Genomic DNA, 18,993 nt, shown 5'->3' with positions numbered 1-18,993 from the left:
GGCGGAGATAATATTATAAATATTCAACTGATTTCCCTTGAGAGAAAATCTTTATGGGGTCAAAGATTAAATAAAGCAACATAAAAATGAGTTACAATTAGCAGCACTAACCTGAAGAGGTGATAAAGCAAATGGATTTAGGCCAACAGGATTCTGAGCAGAAGATGATCCAAGAAGAGGAGCTGGGGCAGGCGAAGGTGACTTAGATGGTGGCTGAGACTGAGGGGTCACTAAAGAAGCAGTTGACATACCTGCATGGGTAAGTGATGTGTCATCACAAGGTGTCCTTGGCAAAAGGCTAAACCACTGTCTATTCTTTTCAGTCAGTGTTTTTAACAACTGGTCATTGGGGAGAGGACTATAGAACTTCCCTGGACCACCTGAACTGGTATTGAACAGATTATTAGAGTCTGTCTTTTCCACGCTGCTTTGTGTTGCTGTTGACTGAATGCTGCCCAATGAATGTTTTCCACTGTTTTGATAAGACAATGTGCACCCATTTGCACTACTGTTTGGTTTGGGGGTTATTACATCTGACTCAGGAGGCATCTTAGCTACTTCTAAAAGCTTGCTTAATTTTGAAAATGAACCAGGTTTCTGAAGAAACAGATTTGTGTTATCTTTTTCTTTAGTATCTTCCTTTTGCTCACAATGATTTGGATTTGAACAATTTAAAGTGTCCTCAGAAGTCTCAAATAGTTCTTCTTTGATCTGGATACTTTCTGCCTTTTTTAGTTTTTCTCTTTCTTTTGCAATTTCTTCTAGTCCTAAAAAATTGAAAAGCATTATAAAGATCAGTTACTCCAGATCAAACCAATACTATAATTATATTCTTTTATTACTTATCAAGTTATATGCATAAATATTTTAGGAAACTTTTCTAGATTACTTAATACTCCCCATTTTCCCCTTTTTTATAGATTAGATTCTTTTGCTCATTGGAAAATTAATGTAATTTTGTGACTAATCTTTAGAAAAACTAAAATATAAAAAATTTAAAAGCCCTAATACACAGCAAAAATTATTATTAATATTTTTGTCTAAATCCTTCCAGGCATTCTATATGTACACACATACACACTTAAAAACCTATAAATTAAAAAAAAGGAAATCTTATTGTATACATAATGCCTAACCTACATGTTTTTCTCTGTAAACATCCTGATATGTCAATAAATATATAACTACATCATAAATTTTAATGGCTATAGAATATTCAATAGAATATAACATAATTTAAATAATCAATCTTCTACTATTAATAGGGCCAAGTTATTCACTATTATAAAAAATGCTATAAATGATTTACTGAGTCCTAAGATATATACTTTTCAGAGTTTTTGAAATATGTTGTCAAACTGAAAGTCTAGATCAGTACACGTTCATACCAGAAGCAAGAGCATCTGTTTGCCTACACCCTCAAGGAAACTAAATACTATCAGTATTTTTTGTTTTTGTCAATATCTGGGCAATAAAAATCTAAGCTGCATTTTTTTTTTTTCTGATATCCAGTAAGGCTGAGTATCTTTTCATGGGCTTACTGGCATTTCTCCTTTGTGAACTTCTGGTTCATATTTTTGAACAGTGTTTTTAAAATAATTTATAAGAACTCTTTAAAAAATATAAATCCACTACTTTATTCAATTTGAAAAGTAATATATGTCCAAGGTAAAATATTCAGTAATGAGAGGTATAAAAAAAACCCTTTCTGCCCTACTCCCTTCGTCCCTATTTCTACTCTTCAGAGGTAACCATGGTTAATCTATCATGTCTATATATCCTTCTGGAAATCTTACATGCATCTATAGGAATATCATTTTGCAGTATTACATAAATGGATACTACCCTTCACTTTTCTGCAACTCAGAATAAAATCCAAACTCCTAAGCAAGGCCTACAATGCTGTATGGTCTGGTTCCTGAAAATTCCTACAACCTCTGACCACTCTTGTCCTTGCTAACCTTGCTCTTCCTTTCTTCCTTTTTTTCAGCTTCTCAAACATACCCAGTTCTCTCCTTTTCTGGGCACTTTGCACTTGCTGCTCCCTGTGCCTGGGATATTGTTTTGTTGACTGGCTCCTTATCCTTCATGTCTCAGATCAAGTCATTTCCTCACAGAGGTTTTCTCTGATCATTTTATTTGAAGTAGGTTCCCTATTCCATTCACTTGATTTATTTGTTTTCCTGACATATGGTTGACGTACAATATTAGATAAGTTACAGGTACATAATGTAGTGATTTACAATTTTTAAAGGTCATACTCCATTTACACTTATTTAAAAATATTGGCTATGTTCCCTGTGTTGTACAATACAGCCTTGTGTCTTATTTTACCCATTCACTTTAGAATATCATCCTACATATTTCCGTCACAGAATTTATCATTATAAACAATAACCTAATTATCTGTTTATTTTCTACTCCACTCTCACCCACACACTAGAATTTAAATCAGCAAGCTTTTAAAAGTAGAGCAATGTTTCTTGCTTATTATTGGATCCCAAATGCCTAACATGGTGGCTGCTATAAAATAGAAGCTCCATAAATATTTCTTGAACGATGAAATAAAAGGATGGATTTGATATTTTCACTAAATACCTTAGACAGTTTTCCATGCTAAAACATATAACTGTACTTCATTTTTTTCAATCAGCTGAATAATATTCTATTTTATGGATACATCATAACTTAACCAATCTTCTACTAATGTTTGAAATGGCTTTCACATGCTTCTCTTGAAATTAGTTTCTACCCCAAATTAAAATCCTATACTTCAGACTTATGCTTCTGGACAATATGGAATAATAGGGACTAGATTTACACTCTTGCATGAAACAACCAAAAAAGAGGCAAAATATATGAAACAACAGTTTGCAAGAAACTGGACGTCAGACAACAAAAAAAGAAAACAAACACAGTCAGACCTATGATTGCCCCAGCTTATTGCTTTGGGTTAATCTCCAGGCTACAGCATAGGGAGGAAGAATCCAGGTGGAGCCTGGCAGACTCCCTGAGATGAGGAGATGGAACTGAGAGTCCAGGGAGATCAAAGTAGCTACAGTGCCCAGGAGAGAGTACTAGCGAGGAGAGCACTGCATGGAGAGAGAACTCCAGAGATCTGCAGTATTCAGCTGAATAATGAGCAGTGTGTACATGTGAGGAACTTATCTGAGACCAGGAAAAAACCACCTGAAAGGATTGGAGGTGACAGTGCCAGGTGCTCATACAGGCTGGGTATCTGGTACCTGTTCCTACCAACCAGATTGGGAAACCTCAAGATTCACGGCCATCAGGTGGAGTACTCAGAAGGATCTTGCTTTACTAGTTAGGGGATAAACTAGACTGAGCACTGTTTTAGTCCTGCCTAACAAATTTTTAAAGAAAGATCTGAAAGGATCAAACTTCTCCCAAGTAACTTAACTGTGTTTCAGCTAAACAAATCTCAAAAATATTTATAGAAATTCAAAAATATCCAGCGCCAAACAAGGTAAAATTCACAATGTCTCGCATTCAATCAAAATTAAAAGACATACATGAATGATACATAATTAGAGAACTCAATCAATGAAAACTAACCTCAAACTGACAAGACAGTAGCATTAGCAGACAAGGTCATTAAATTTGAAAAATAATGGCCGAAAAATTGCCAAATTTGATGAAAATTATAAACTACAGATCCAAAAAACTCAACTCCAAGCAAAAGAAACATGAAGATACATAACTACTCCAAGACATACCATGATCTAATTGCTCAAAACCAATAATAGAGAAAATCTTAAAAACAGCCAGAAAAAATTATTGTGCCTCATATGATCTTTATGCACTTCTGCACATTTGCCCTTAGAAGACCACCCTACTTCATCACCTCCAATAGGCACACATGAAAAGAGTCACAAATATTCTCTTCAAATACCCATGCTCACAAATTTCCTTAACTTTACACAAATTATTGGCTAGTAAGGAAATATTAATATTTGTGCTTGATTTATTCTGAGAACTAGTATCTCAAAAACCACTGTCATATATCCAAAAACAAACAGACCAACCAACCAACAGACAAGTTTTTTACTGGTTTGAGACTAGTTGATGACTTCCCATTTGCACCTAGGAAAGTGAGTTGATGATACATTTCAATAGCCTATTCGTGGTTGTCTTTAACTTTTATATTCAAATTGCTTAATTATAAACAACTAAACCTCTAACAGAAGTGTAAAATTATTTTTAAAAATTTGAAAAATATACAGGATATTTAGTAAAAAGATTTTTTAAATAGTTGTCTATCTCCTATTTCACACAATCCTCTGTTCTTTCCAGTCCTTACTTCTCTGACATGTATCAATGAGTGTTAAAAAAAGTCTTCAACGCAGACGTAGAGAATGGACTTGAGGACATGGGGAGTAGGAAGGGTAAGCTGGGACGAAGTGAGAGAATGGCATGGACATATATACACTACGAAATGTAAAACAGATAGCTAGTGGGAAGCAGCCACATAGCACAGGGAGATCAGCTCAGTGCTTTGTGACCCCCTAGAGGGATGGGATAGGGAGGGTGGGAGGGAGACGCAAGAGGGAGGAGATATGGGGATATATGTATATGTATAGCTGATTCACTTTGTTATAAAGCAGAAACTAACACACCATTGTAAAGCAATTATACTCCAATAAAGATGTTAAAAAAAAAAGTCTTCAAAACAGACTAAAGAAGAGGAAAATAAGTAAGAGACGAAACAGGGAGTGCCGTTCACTTGATTGATTTCCTTGGTAGTAACTGCAAGTATATAATGACAAAGAAAATACCATTTCCCAATTAAACCAATTGAAACCAATCCTAATAAGAGCAAGTTTGCTATTGGAAAAGAGACTATGTCTTCTTGAGCTTAATCAGAATCACTTTGAAACCCTTTAGTTTACCTAATAGTTGTCACTGGACCCTAGGGGTCCACGATTCTCAGTTCGAATGAAATTTTTTCCTTTGGCTCTTCTTAGTTGGGCTGAAGCAGACTAAAACTTTCAAATAGATTTTACTAAAATCTAAGTGAAACACAAACAAAGAACACAAGAAATGTAAAAACACTGGCATTTAGAATACAGGTCTCTGTTCAGTGGCTTCCTCCCAGCGTTCAAAGGCTCTCACCCATTCAGTATAGCCTAACCTCAGGAGTACTTTCACAGCTCCTTAAGTGACTTCATGTTGTCAGTACTACCACAACTCAGCTCCTAGGAGACATCTTGCTATTACTGTGGAGAAGACTCAAGGAAGCAGGTTCTTATCGTTGTCTATCTAGGATTGTTCCTTCCCAGTCTGATCCAGGAATTTTTTTAAAAGATGCCTTTTACCATAATACCTTCATCCTTCAGGTAAGATTCCTCCACTCATCCTAACAGGAATTAGTTTCTATACTTATAGACCTAATGCTGTAAACATATCCTAATACAAAATGGAAGAGTAATATTCACATCACAGTTCAAAAAACTTGTTTCATTTTCCTTCCAATATTGAAGGAATCAACCACAATCCAATATACCCCAAACAGAACAGTGAATTGAAGGGCAACAAATCCTTGGTTTTGGCTGCATGGCCATGGGGCTTTCTTCCTTCCCACTTTCCTGGGGGCCAGCAGAAGGATAGCAGGGCCTTTAGCCAGCTAATGTCAACTGTTCTCAGGATCCTTGGTGTGTAGATTTTGATTCTTGGTATGCATACCTGTAAGCACTGTTCCTAGACCCAAAGGTCCCTTGACATGTTTACTGTTACTTAGAGAAATTCAGTGCTTCTTACCCCTTCTTACACTAACCCATAAATAGAGAGCAAGGTATGGGGTATAATGTTTTGTCTCTTGGAGTGTTCTTGTCACACATCCAAGTCCTATGGAACCATTATGGGAGCTGGGAGATCCTATGTACTGTAACTTCTCTGCTTATAAGTTGCCTTCAGTAATAAATTATGCTGTTATTAGCACTATGTATGTCATTAGTGATTTTTGTGACCATGCATCTTGTACAATTGGTGACCAACAAAATCCTGATGTCATGGATTTCTGGAAGGGGCACACCCAGGGGTGGAAGAATTCCTTCTCGGGGTCAGTGGTAATTCACTTGGTGGAGTTAGAATGGTCTTAGTAGCAATGCCTGAAGACGGCAGAAGCCATAAAAGTGGTATACGAAAGAGGATGACTAGTGGTGATAAGCTGACTTGAAATCCAGTTCTGTCTTTCTTCCTTACCAGCTTAGAGATTTTCATGAGCCCTAAGCAGGGGATGGTAAACTAAAAAGGGTGACGGCAGCCCCTTTAGAAGGGAGAGTGGGGCAAACTCCCACTAATACACGAGGCAACTGGCCCCTGTGTACGTGAAAAGCCAGTTATTGTGAGGCATGCTCTAAAGGAATCTGAGTGGACACAACAGCGGGAGGAAATCCAGCAGTGTACAGAGTAAGAACTAGGTTCTCAACAGGTCTACTACCATACGCACTTGGAAGGATCCTTAGAGGTTTGGCGTGTTTGTTTGCATGATGGAGGGACAGCAGTGATATTAAATGAAGCTGAGAAGGGGGAACACATGCCCCTGTTACAGAATGAGCCGTCTGGGTTGACTAATAATGCTGAGATAGGCGTTGCCACCCTGTTTCCAAACAGAATGCTTGGTAGTGTTGGTAAAATATAGCCCCGTGATTTTCCTGACCCTTGAATGTGAGTGGGACTAGATCCGCAGAGGATGTAGCTGTTCTGAGACCCTGGCTGTGTTAGCATGATTATAAGAAAACCCAGGGCTTGAGAGGGGAAGGCCTGACAACATGTTCTTGGTGCAAATTATGTTGAATGATCAAATCAGAACAGGTCCACCTGAGTGGACGACTGCTTTGACTTTACTCCATCACGTGTGAAGCACTGATAGAAATGAAATAGTTCTTTTAGGTCACACACGCCCCATCTCAGGGGAGGAAATGGAAAGAGGGAGCTTAGTAAGTGGTACAGGTTTCCATACAAAAGAAAAAGAAAAAAGGAACAAAGGAAGGAGAAGATAAAAATAAAAAAGAATCGAAGACAGGCTAGACTTCTGGCAGAGGCTCCCGCACACCACTAACTGTGGTATTGCTCACAAGCAGAAGGATTAATAGGACAGAAGTTGATGGTTGTGTAATCCTGGAGTGCGGGAATGTGGTCCTATTCAGAAACTTGAAAGACCTACTGAGACCGTGAAAAAGATTCCTGTGAGGTAAGACACAATATTGAATGGTTCACATGCCATACTGAAGAGTTGTTAGAAGAGTGGGAGACACCAGAAGATTAGGTGGAGAAGGTCCCTGGTAAGGAATCTCCTTCAGGGATTACAGCTATTAAGCCTCACTCCCACAAACCATCTGGTAAGATCGCATGGCCTCTACACTCCTCAGAAAAGAACTCAGAGAATAGAGCTGAGGGAAATACCCTACATTAACCTGACTCTCTTGAAATGGGATTACATCAGCTCCACCTTATGAGTTTGACTCAACTCCTGAAGCCAGGTTTCTTTGTTCCCTGACCTAAGCTCTTTCAAACTTAAGGAGGACCAGGGCTGGGCTCAGTCCCCAGGGTCTCCTCCAAGGGATCACTAACCATACTCCTCAGTTCATTATGCTGGAAAGGAGAACAGCCTCAAACGTTCATGGGCTTGCTAGACATGAGGAACCAAGTATCTACTGTTCCAGAATGCAACAGAGCCGTGGCAAACACATTTCCCTACTGGGGTTGGGATTCTGGGTTCACTATGGCTGGAAGACCAGAATCACAACCACTGCAAAAGTTTTTGCATGAACTCATTCCTTCCTCAGGTTGCATACCTGGCATGGACAGACTGAGGTATTTAAGTCCTGCACAAGGATGCCCACATATCAGTTGGACTTATTTTTTGTGACCTCTACTGGTAGCTTCTATACTGTTGGTCAGGTATGTTGCCAAAACCCAGCTATACTTACAGGGCCAGGTTGTACAACAGTGTTGCATACCTGGAGGAGAAAGGTTGCATTTCTTCTTCTTTTTTAAAAAATAAATTTATTTATTTATCTTTGGCTGTGTTGGGTCTTCGTTGCTGTGCATGGGCTTTGTCTAGTTGCAGTGAGTGGGGGCTACTCTTCGCTGTGGTAAGAGGGCTTCTCATTGCAGTGGCTTCCCTTGTTGCGGAGCATGGGCTCTAGGCACATGGGCTTCAGTAGTTGTGGCACGTGGGCTCTAGAGCGCAGGCTCAGTAGCTGTAGCACACGGGCTTAGTTGCTCCACGGCACGTGGGAATCTTCCCAGACCAGGGCTCGAACCCGTGTCCCCTGCATTGGCAGGTGGATTCTTAACCACTGTGCCACCAGGGAAGCCCAAGATTGCATTTCTTTTCTTTCTTTTTTTTTTTGTGGTATGAGGGCCTCTCACTGTTGTGGCCTCTCCTGTTGCAGAGCCCAGGCTCCGGACGCGCAGGCTCAGTGGCCATGGCTCACGGGCCTAGCTGCTCTGCGGCATGTGGGATCTTCCCAGACTGGGGCACGAACCCGTGTCCCCTGCATCGGCAGGCAGACCCTCAACCACTTGCGCCACCAGGGAAGCCCCGAGATTGCATTTCTTAAACAAGCAGAGATTCAGGTAGGGGTACTGAGCAACCTCATTTCACAATTTAACAACCTTGTTTAGTCAACTTTATTTGATAGTAGCACTACAAGTATCTGTGACTAAAGTCTCTGACAAAGAGACTCTGATGACATTTGCTAGCTTTTGGATATCTGATTTCCTCTAGCCACTGAATAATATACACCTTTTCTGGATATGGAGTTACTGTGTCCCTTGTGTGTGCAGACAATACACATACTATCAAGACTGAAACGTATTTGTTATATATTGGAGTTTCCAAAAATTATACAAACAATTGGGATTTTTTTCACAGCTTCTGCCATTTAACAATGGGCTTACTAATATGGTATTGGGTGGCTGGTTCATGCTCCCCCTTACCCACAGGCAGTAGAGAATGCAGAAATAGCATTCTGAAAGATAGCTCCAATTGTAACCAGGCATGTTGACTGTTCTCATTGTTGCCATTGGACTAAATCTCAGAAGCCTGAATGATGGTGGCATGATTACACGGAGAAGCTCAGAATGGTGTGATTCTGAGGCTTCATTTCAATGCTCCCGTAAGTATTAAGTGCATATATTTAAAATTTTCACTTATCACAGGGAAATTTAAAATTGATTAACAAAAAATCATCTTTTTCAAAATTTCAAAGGATGTGGAAATTTGTGAAGTATAATATTTTACTTCTTTTTCTTTTTTAATTAATTAATTTATTTTTGGCCGCATTGGGTCTTTGTTGCTGTGCACGGGCTTTCTCTAGCTGTGGCGAGTGGGGCCTACTCTTCGTTTTGGTGCGCAGGCTTCTCACTGTGGTGGCTTCCCTTGTTGCAGAGCACAGGCTCTAAGAGTGCGGGCTTCAGTAGTTGCGGCATGTGGGCTCAGTAGTTGTGGCTCGCGGGCTCTAGAGCACAGGCTCAGTAGTTGTGGCACACAGGCTTAGTTGCTCCGCGGCATGTGGGATCTTCCTGGACCAGGGCTGGAACCCGTGTCCCCTGCATTGGCAGGTGGATTCTCAACCACTGCGCCACCAGTGAAGCCCAATATTTTACTTCTTAAATGCCTTTTTTCCTCCTCTAATTCTGCCACCTCCGACTATGTTATCTACTATTAATGAAATTTTGTACACATACTTTTGGGTGTACTGATAAATTAATATGCAAGTCATTTTTGGGGGGTCTATATACTAGCTACACATTTTCCATGCAGTAAACATGATTTATATATAAATTGTAAATTTATCCAACTAATTTGTTGAAATAATTCCAATGAATTGGAACTGCTAGAACTAAGGATATCCAAAATTTTATAGTTTTGAGTCCAAACTAGAGTTTCCCCTACTATATAGATGGGACCTCATCTTGTCCCCCAGTGTTTATGTGGGTATGTTTCCTAAAACCGTACAAATGTTAAATTTTTAATCTTTAGTGATATGATATTTCAAAGAAATTGCTTTTCTTCTGTTATTGTTCAGCTCAGTCATCTTCATATATGCTTAATCCTTACTAGTCACTTGTGTTATTTCATTTTCTTCTGGTTTGTTTTTGTTTTAATTTCCCTTGGTTTATTAATGTCTTTGTTACTGGTTTCTAAGAACTCATTTAGGACTAAGGATGTTAACCATCTGTCATGCAATGCAAATGAAATATCAATATTATATTTTATTGCCATCAATTTACTATAGTGTTTTGCATTTTGGTTGTGTATTAAAATATAATCATGTTGTGTTTTAAAAAAATAAAAAAATAAAAGATAGCTGCACCAACCCCTTCAACAATGACCTCTGTAAGACTTGTCTGGTCTGGCTACCTTGGACTGTTTTTACTTTGAATACTGCTTATACCTCATAAAGGTCCTCCTACTTTTGTGAAGTTCCTGGAGTTGAAGAGCAGAAATGAGGACTCTATTTGGTATGCCAGGATCCTGAGTTTTTTTAAATTTATTTATTAAAAAAAAATTTTTTTTTAAGACTTTAATTAATTTATTTATTTTTGCTGTGTTGCGTCTTCGTTTCTGTGCGAGGGCTTTCTCTAGTTGTGGCAAGTGGGGGCCACTCTTCATCGCAGTGCGCGGGCCTCTCACAATCGCGGCCTCTCTTGTTGCAGAGCACAGGCTCCAGACGCGCAGGCTCAGTAGTTGTGGCTCACGGGCCTAGTTGCTCCGCGGCATGTGGGATCCTCCCAGACCAGGGCTTGAACCCGTGTCCCCTGCACTAGCAGGCAGATTCTCAACCACTGCGCCACCAGGGAAGCCCGGGATCCTGAGTTTTTATACCTCAATATTCCTCTCCTTTTTTGGTACCTTTCATGATTTCAGTAGGTGGTTGGGCGGTTCCTGTTGTTCATATTACGGATGAATGGATGGATACAAATGTAGATACTCTCCTGCTTTCCAGATGAAACTCACTAGCTATACCCACAGAAGGGTCAATTTTGATTCTCCCTTCACTCCAAACAGTTCTAAAATTTGTTATACACTCACTCTAGAAGTGGGAGATTTTTCCACAGGCCTTATACTCATATAGGTAATCCAAGATCTGATTATCATCTCTGTGTAATATTATTGATCATAATGATATTAGAGGGATTTTTTAAAAAACTTGTATATTTAAACTTTTAAATAGATGAGTATTAAATCTAACTTTATTAAGTAAAGACTGTGCTTTTATAGAACTTCTAAAAAGTGATAAATGAGCAGAATATAAAAATACATATTGTTGGGTTCCCTGGTGGAGCAGTGGTTAAGAATCTGCCTGCCAATGCAGGGGATATGGGTTCGAGTCCGGGTCTGGGAAGATCCCACATGCCGCGGAGCAACTAAGCCCACGCGCCACAACTACTGAGCTTGCGCTCTAGAGCCCGTGTGCCACAACTACTAAGCCAGCGTGCTGCAACTACTGAAACCCATGCGCCTAGAGCCCGTGCTCCACAACAAGAAAAGCCACCCAATGAGAAGCCTGCACACCACAACGAAGATTAGCCCTCCGCGCGCCGCAACTAGAGAAAGCCCATGCGCAGCAACGAGGACCCAACACAGACAAAAAAAAAAAAAAAAAAAAGCATATTGGTAACACTCTATTAACTTTCATTACCCACTTATTTCATGGTAGTTTCTAACAGCTGGTACTTATTCATCCTTATCAGCCTTGCCTCTCAGATATAGTACTTGCCTATAATGTTACATATTTACATGCTTTTGTTCTTTGTCTTCATATATGCCATATCTTTCCAATTAGACTGTGATCTTTTTGTGGATAGAGATAGGTTAATTGATTCTTTTGTATTTCCACAGTACTCAGTACAAGGCACAGTATAGGTGCATAGTAAACACGATTAAAGAAAAGGAATCTACATCTGTTATTTATTTTATGACTTCCATAGCACTTAGAATAATACAGCAGATGCAAATTACCGAATTAATAAAAATTTTATGAGAAAATAATCTTTAAATAAAAAGTTATTCCTACCTTTCCCGTGTACTGTGCAATGAACCCAAATAATAGTATAAGGTACAATTAATAGTTAAATATCTTGTAGCTCTTTTAGATTCATTATGTGACACGATCCTTATAACAACCAAAGAATTTATACAGAGCCTATTAAAATTCTATTGTAGAGAGGAAAATCAGAGTCTAGAGAGGTTAAGTGGTGGGGCCTGAATGGAAACTGAGTTCTAACAACTACAAATTCAATGAATGCTATCTAACTGGAGAGGCCTAACATTTAAAAAAAAAGAAAGTCTCCTAGAAGCTATTCTTATAAACCTTATAGACATTTAATTAATTATTTACTTACTTTCTTAATTAAAGCATTTTTAGTGTGCCTAGGTATATAAGGTACTATGCTTAACACTATGGAAAATAAAAAGTTGTACATACAAGGATTATCAAATTTAAGTAAAATAAATAAATAGTATGTGGATCAATGTGCCAGGATAATGGTATAATTATTTGGTTTTCTGGGAACTCACAGGTAGTAAAAATTGGTTCCACTTAAATAAGCTAGAGAAGAGTTTCAAAAGGGCTAGGATTTAAGCTGGATCAAGAAAGACGGGCAAAATTTAGATGTCTGAAGAAAAGGCAAATTAGCATTACATTGAACAGAATTTGGCAAAGCACAGTGAAGTTACAGGGGGAGGAATACACATGTGTTGAGCAACAGTAAATAGACTGGCTTATGTACATTCATACTGGAGAACCATGTAAAGATCTTCTGAGGTCAGATTTATAGAGGGCCTCGAATGCCAGGTTACACACAGATTTATTTCAACATCTTATAGGCAATAGGGAGTCATTTGAGGTTTTGGAGTACAGACATGATACAATGCCAGAATGCAATGGAAGAAGGGGATTGCACAGAGAGAAGCTGAGGACAGCGGTAATAATTCAGATATATATTGAAAAAGACCTGATTTCACTAGTGTTGCAAAGAGACTGACTGCAGATATTTGGAAGGAAAAGTTTATGTCCTAGATAACTTCAAGTTTACATGCCCAAGTGACTACGAATGAGGTAACCCTTAATCAAATTGAGGGATATTTAATTGTTCTGGGGTAGGGCTCACTTTTTTTTTTTTTAAGCTTCTCAGGTGATTCTTAACACAGCTAAGGCAAAGCCACTCACCGGGACATTTCTTTATTTTGCTTTTTAGCTTTACCAAGGCTCTGCACCCTCAAGTGACTCACAGCTTTGTCATTTTAAATTAGATTTCTAGGGATCATATGGTAGTTCTAGTTTTAATTTTTGAGGAACCTCCATATTATTTTCCATTGTGGCTGCACCAATTTATATTCCCACCAACAGTGCACAGGGGTTCCCTTTTCTCTACATCCTCCCTCACCAGCACTTGTTATTTCTTGTCTTTTTTTTTTTTGCGGTACGCGGGCCTCTCACTGTTGTGGCCTCTCCTGTCGCGGAGCACAGGCTCCAGACGCGCAGGCTCAGCAGCCATGGCTCACAGGCCCAGCTGCTCCGTGGCATGTGGGATCTTCCCGGACCGGGGCACGAACCCATGTCCCCTGCATCGGCAGGCGGACTCTCAACCACTGCGCCACCAGGGAAGCCCTTCTTGTCTTTTTGATAACAGCCATTCTGACATGTGAGAGGTGATATCTCACTGTAATTTTGATTTGCATTTCCCTAATGATTAATGATGTTGAGTATCTTTTCATGTACCATCTGTGTATCTTCTTTGGGAGAATGTCTTTTCAGATCTTTTGTCCATTTTTAAACCAGATTTTTTTGGCTATTGAGTTGTATAAGTTCTTTATATATTTTGGATATTAGTCCCTTATCAGATATATAATATGTAAATATTTGTCCCCATTCAATAGGTTACGTTTTCATTTTGTTGAAGGTTTCCTTTGCTGTATAGAAGCTTTTTAATATGATTAGTCCCACTTATTTATTTTTAACTTATTATTTTAATTAATATATTTTCCATGGTTAAAAGTACTTTTATTTTTAAATATTTTAAGCAAACAGTTAAAAAAAGAACCCACCACACTATCCTATTAAATCAACATCTACATCAACTTAAAAACAACTACTTTATATGATTTCTGTTCTAGATGTCTATGTGATTAATAAATCCCCTCTCTCCAATGGACTGTTAAATTTCTACATGGCATGGACTGTTTTTCATATCTTTCAACTTCCTGCAGTACCTAGAAATGCCTGGCATATAGTGGGTATTCCAAAAAAAAAAATGTTTTGCAAGAAGTTTTTCCTCCATGTACCACCATGGGGAAATAGCTATACCCTGAAACCTGTAAGCACTGACATAACGCTTTTGCCCCCATCAGAATTTAAGCATTTGTAAATGTCCAGGTACAGAGTTCTAAAAAGTTCAATTCAGATGGTTTATTGAGCACGTATATGCATTATGTTACATGCTAGTTAATGTAACAGGAATGGAGCCAGCGAAAAAATAGTCCAAAGGTAGACTGTAGAATTGTGTGGTAATTCAGAACTGAAGAAAGGAAGAAGTTTAATGGAGGAGGAGGTGATCACAAATTTCAAACATGAACAAGATTTCAAGATGAATGAGGATTATAATAAGGGTCTTAGATTGAAGCAAGTTACCTCCAGGGATACTGCTGGGATGTATGCTTGTTGGGAAGGTTAAAGAATAAAACCACATGTTGGAAAACTTGAAAATGGGAAGGACGAGAAATGGAGGAGTAGTTATAAAGAATAATACAGGTGAAGACCTTTGTCTGCTAAAGAAAAAGAATAGTTCATGTTTGATGTCAGAAAGAGTGGCAGAAGAAAAATCATGGAGAGAGAAGGAATATTTATCAGAGCAAGGGGCATTATGAGTTCAAAAGGAATGGGAATCAAGGTTTTACAATGTTTATCCATAAAGCAGATTTGATTCTGGAAGCACAAAATATATTGAAGGAGTAACAGGGTTTTTAAAAAATATGGTTCCTTATATTACTTTGTAACAGATTAATAGTTCCTACCTTCACCACTCTCCATGCCTTCTACAAAAATCCCCCCACATTGGGGAAGAATCCAGTACCGGCGTCTGTAACGATCCTGGCCAAACATCATCGAACGTAAAGAGTGAGAAGCGTCAAAGAGCTTCCTTCTGTACTGACTCTGTTGCTGTTAAAAAATGATGCATATAATTAAGCTATGGATGTTAAGTGCTTTAAAAATTAATACATAAGCGACTTTACACTTATTATGCCTTTAGAGCAGATACATTTCACTACTGGGAAAAGACAGCAAAAGAGTTAAATATTACAAGCCTGACTTCAATTTTAGTTACACTTATAAATATAGAAATTACTTTGAGGGTAGATGGAATATTTTTGTTGCCGTGGATTAAAGAGTTAAGTTTATTTTATCAAGTATAGTATAGTAAAGCATGTCTTATACTTAATAATAAACAGTGTGACCAGGTATTTCATTAAGCCAAAGCAAATTGGCTTAATTCTATTGATTACAATATGTAACAAATAACACTCATATATGTAATTGACCAGACCTCTATTTGCCTATTTTTATACTCATGTTGTAAACCTAGGTAACATATGACTAAATTTTGGGATAAATTTGTGATGAATCTAACATGGTTATAGTATACAGGTATCTCATAATATCAATTTCATAATACTTTTAAAAACTCATTTTTTTAAAACAAAAAATTCATCTAAAACTTCACTAATACTACTGAAATTCAATTTTTAATGAGAAGTTCATAAACATTTATAGTTTACAAATCCATTGAAAATAACACCCACAAATGTACTAATATAAAATAAAACATGAGCTGCCAAAACTATTATCATAAAATTCGACTGAATTTTTAAAGTAATTAATTCCAAGAAATAAAACCATGCATTTATTGGTATTTTATACTTAAAAGAAGACCTGAAGAATAGAAGCCCTGGTGAAATTTAGTACCATGTCTTAAGAGGCAAGTTTTTAACCTTGGCATTAAACTTTTAAGGTTTAATTGTGAGAATGTTTCTAAATCTCCTCATTTTAGCTAGTTACAAAAAAGCTTGTTTTTATTTAGCAACCAGAAAAACTAATCCCATACAAGGTGGATTTTTGAAATGCTGCAAAATAAATAAATAAATAAATAAATAAACTGTAATCTGAAAAGTGCTTACTTTACTCAGTTTTTCAATCTGTTTTTCTAGCTCTTCAACACTTGCTGCTTGGTCACCTTCATCCTATACATAACAAAATACAGTATCATTTACCTGTTTTTAAGATTTATTTATTCAGTCAATCAGTAAATATTTAATGAAAGCTTCCTTCCTATATACAAAGTACTAGGATAGGCACCATGGAAATGAGAATATCAATATCAGTTCTTGCTCCCGATAAAGTGTTAATCTGGTAGGGAGACACATAAAACATTACACTAATAAATAAAAACTGCCAAACAGCAGAAAGCTATAAGGACCTCAAGAGAGGTGGAGATTAAGAGTCATGGAGCTCAGGGAAGGGTGAGGTTACTTCTAGTGGGAACCTATACCAAGAGAGGCTATATGGAAGAAGTTATGTTTTAATTAGCTACTGAAGAATTGTTAGGATTTGATTGATCAGAGAAAAGAGGACAGGGCATTTCAGAAAGAGTTTGACCTGAAGACGTAAGGTGGGGAGATGAGGCACAGATGAGTTTAGGGCTAAATTATCTAGAGCTGTAAGTGCTTGGCAATGGACAATAATATGATCCTTTGAGGGAGATTAAATACCAGAACTATGCTTTACAAAGATTAGTATGGTAATAGTTGTAAGATGGCCTGGAGCAGGGAAAGGACTACAGTTGGCAAATCTAGTTAGCGAATTGTTGCAATGATTCAAGAGGAAAAGAGGATGTGGGTCGTACTAGGATAAAAGAAATAGAAAAGGAGAAAAGGAAATGGATATGAGATAGTACATAGTCAGAACTGTTAAGTCCTGGCAGCTCACGGATACAAGGCAGAAATGGGTGAGGGAGATGAAGGAAGGAGTAAATTATGATATTAAGGGTTTAAATCTGGGAGACTGCAGAAATATTGGTATCATTAACTGAAAGAGTCATTTTAGAGCAAAAAAGGGTAAGTTATATTTTGAACACATTGAGCTTTTAGAAGAAAAATAATCCCTACTATATAGAGTACTGATTTCATAAATAGAAATTTTGTGATTATATAAAATTTTTCATTCTACAAAATGAATATAGGAAAGCTACACCCAAAGTATATGTTTTAGAGGGAAAGCATGACATAATATAAAGTATATGTGCTTCTTTGGACCTCAGCTGCACGATTTCATATAGGCAAATTATTTAACTCCTCTAAAACTGTTTCCTGATCTGTAAATTGGTGATAACATTATCTTGTGATAACATTATCTGTAACATGGGATTTTTGTGAGGACTAAATAAGAACAGATCTGAAAGCAACTAACAGAGTTCCTGGTACATAATATATAAATAAGGTTACTTTCCTTCTTTCTGAAAGTTGTCCTTTAATTAGAAAATGTAGGTACATCTCAGGTTTAAAAAACATAAGCAATTGTTTTTGATGTTCACTTTCTATATGCTTTTTAAAAAAGCCACACTGCCACCAACCACCCTCATGAACAGATATTTCTAAACCAGTATAGTTATCTCGCCAACAGAAAGAAGTGAAAGGAAAACTTCAATAGTTTTACCATTCTCTATCTATTCTTTACCCAAATTTAGGGGACCAATTTACAAAGGCATTTAGGCATATTATTTGTGGTAATAACATCATTTCTATTTATTTATTTATTTAAACATCTTTATTGGAGTATAATTGCTTTACAATGTTGTGTTAGTTTCTGCTGTATAACAAAGTGAATCAGCTATACATATACATATATCCCCATATCTCCTCCCTCTTGCGTCTCCCTCCCTCCCACCCTCCCTATCCCACTCCTCTAGGTGGTCACAAAGCACCGAGCTGATCTCCCTGTGCTATGAGCTGCTTCCCACTAGCTATCTATTTTACATTTGGTAGTGTATATATGTCAATGCTACTCTTTCACTTCGTCCCAGCTTACCCTTCCCCCTCCCCGTGTCCTCAAGTCCATTCTCTATGTCTGAGTCTTTTTTCCTGTCCTGCCCCTAGGTTCTTCAGAACCATTTTTTTTTAAGATTCCATATATACATCATTTCTATTTAAAAGAGAACAGGCTCAATGACCCTTAAACCTTGACTCTTCAATTAAATAGATATTTAATAGCTATATGATTGTATAGTGACCGTTTGACCAGCAGGATGTTTGAAAATTTGCTTACATAAAAATCAACTGTATCAACAAATATTTGAAATAAGACATCAAAGTAGCTATGTAACAGCCAAATTAGCTAACTACCAGTTCTAAGACTTTTCTTATGATGAAAAAGAAGTAAAATATCTACTAGAGTTTTATTTAAAGGAGCTTTGGCTAATAGTCCTTATAATTTAAGAGATATGAAGGAATTTGAAAGGCCAGAGAGAAAGGCAATAACTACAAAGCTAAGAACGCAGAATCTATCCCTGCCATGGTTCCCCATGGTTTCCCAATCAGAAGAGAAGGCTGTTGTATGTGTCACTACATATCAAAGTTTAATTGTCCACATAACCTCCTCCACAGCAACTTGTGAGGTTAAAGCTCATATAGATTTCAACACAAACCTAAGTATTTGGGAAAGAGTCCATGTGTTGAAGGAATGAAGAGTGAAGAAAAGTGGGAATCACCCTTGAGACAGAGGGCTGGGACTTAGTCTCAGGGCAGTATCTTCTAATTGAAAGGGATCACACGGGTCTCAATGGAAAGGCTCCTGCAATTAGCCCTTTAAGGAGTATAATTACTGACACTCTACCTATACTTTAATCAAGAGGCCAGACCTATTTTCAGAGGATAATCTTATCAATAAGGTTCATTAAATAGTTAAC

At 37.7% G+C, this 18,993-nt stretch overlaps 1 protein-coding gene across 22 annotated transcripts in view; it reads right to left on the bottom strand.

Annotated features, from left to right (window-relative positions):
* BAZ2B (bromodomain adjacent to zinc finger domain 2B) overlaps positions 1 to 18,993 on the bottom strand; it is a 382,464-nt gene that overhangs the window by 24,499 nt on the left and 338,972 nt on the right. For all 22 annotated transcript variants that reach the window (XM_060016702.2, XM_060016712.2, XM_060016708.2 and 19 more), the window contains 3 exons: positions 16,211 to 16,273; positions 15,050 to 15,194; positions 112 to 767 (listed from right to left, as the gene is read on the bottom strand). In XM_060016702.2, coding sequence (XP_059872685.1) covers positions 112 to 767; positions 15,050 to 15,194; positions 16,211 to 16,273 — 864 coding nt within the window. The remainder of the gene's footprint in view (positions 1 to 111; positions 768 to 15,049; positions 15,195 to 16,210; positions 16,274 to 18,993) is intronic.

This window comes from Delphinus delphis, chromosome 7 (assembly GCF_949987515.2).
Source record: "Delphinus delphis chromosome 7, mDelDel1.2, whole genome shotgun sequence".
NCBI lineage: Eukaryota > Metazoa > Chordata > Mammalia > Artiodactyla > Delphinidae > Delphinus > Delphinus delphis.
This window is presented reverse-complemented; position numbering and strand designations above follow the sequence as displayed.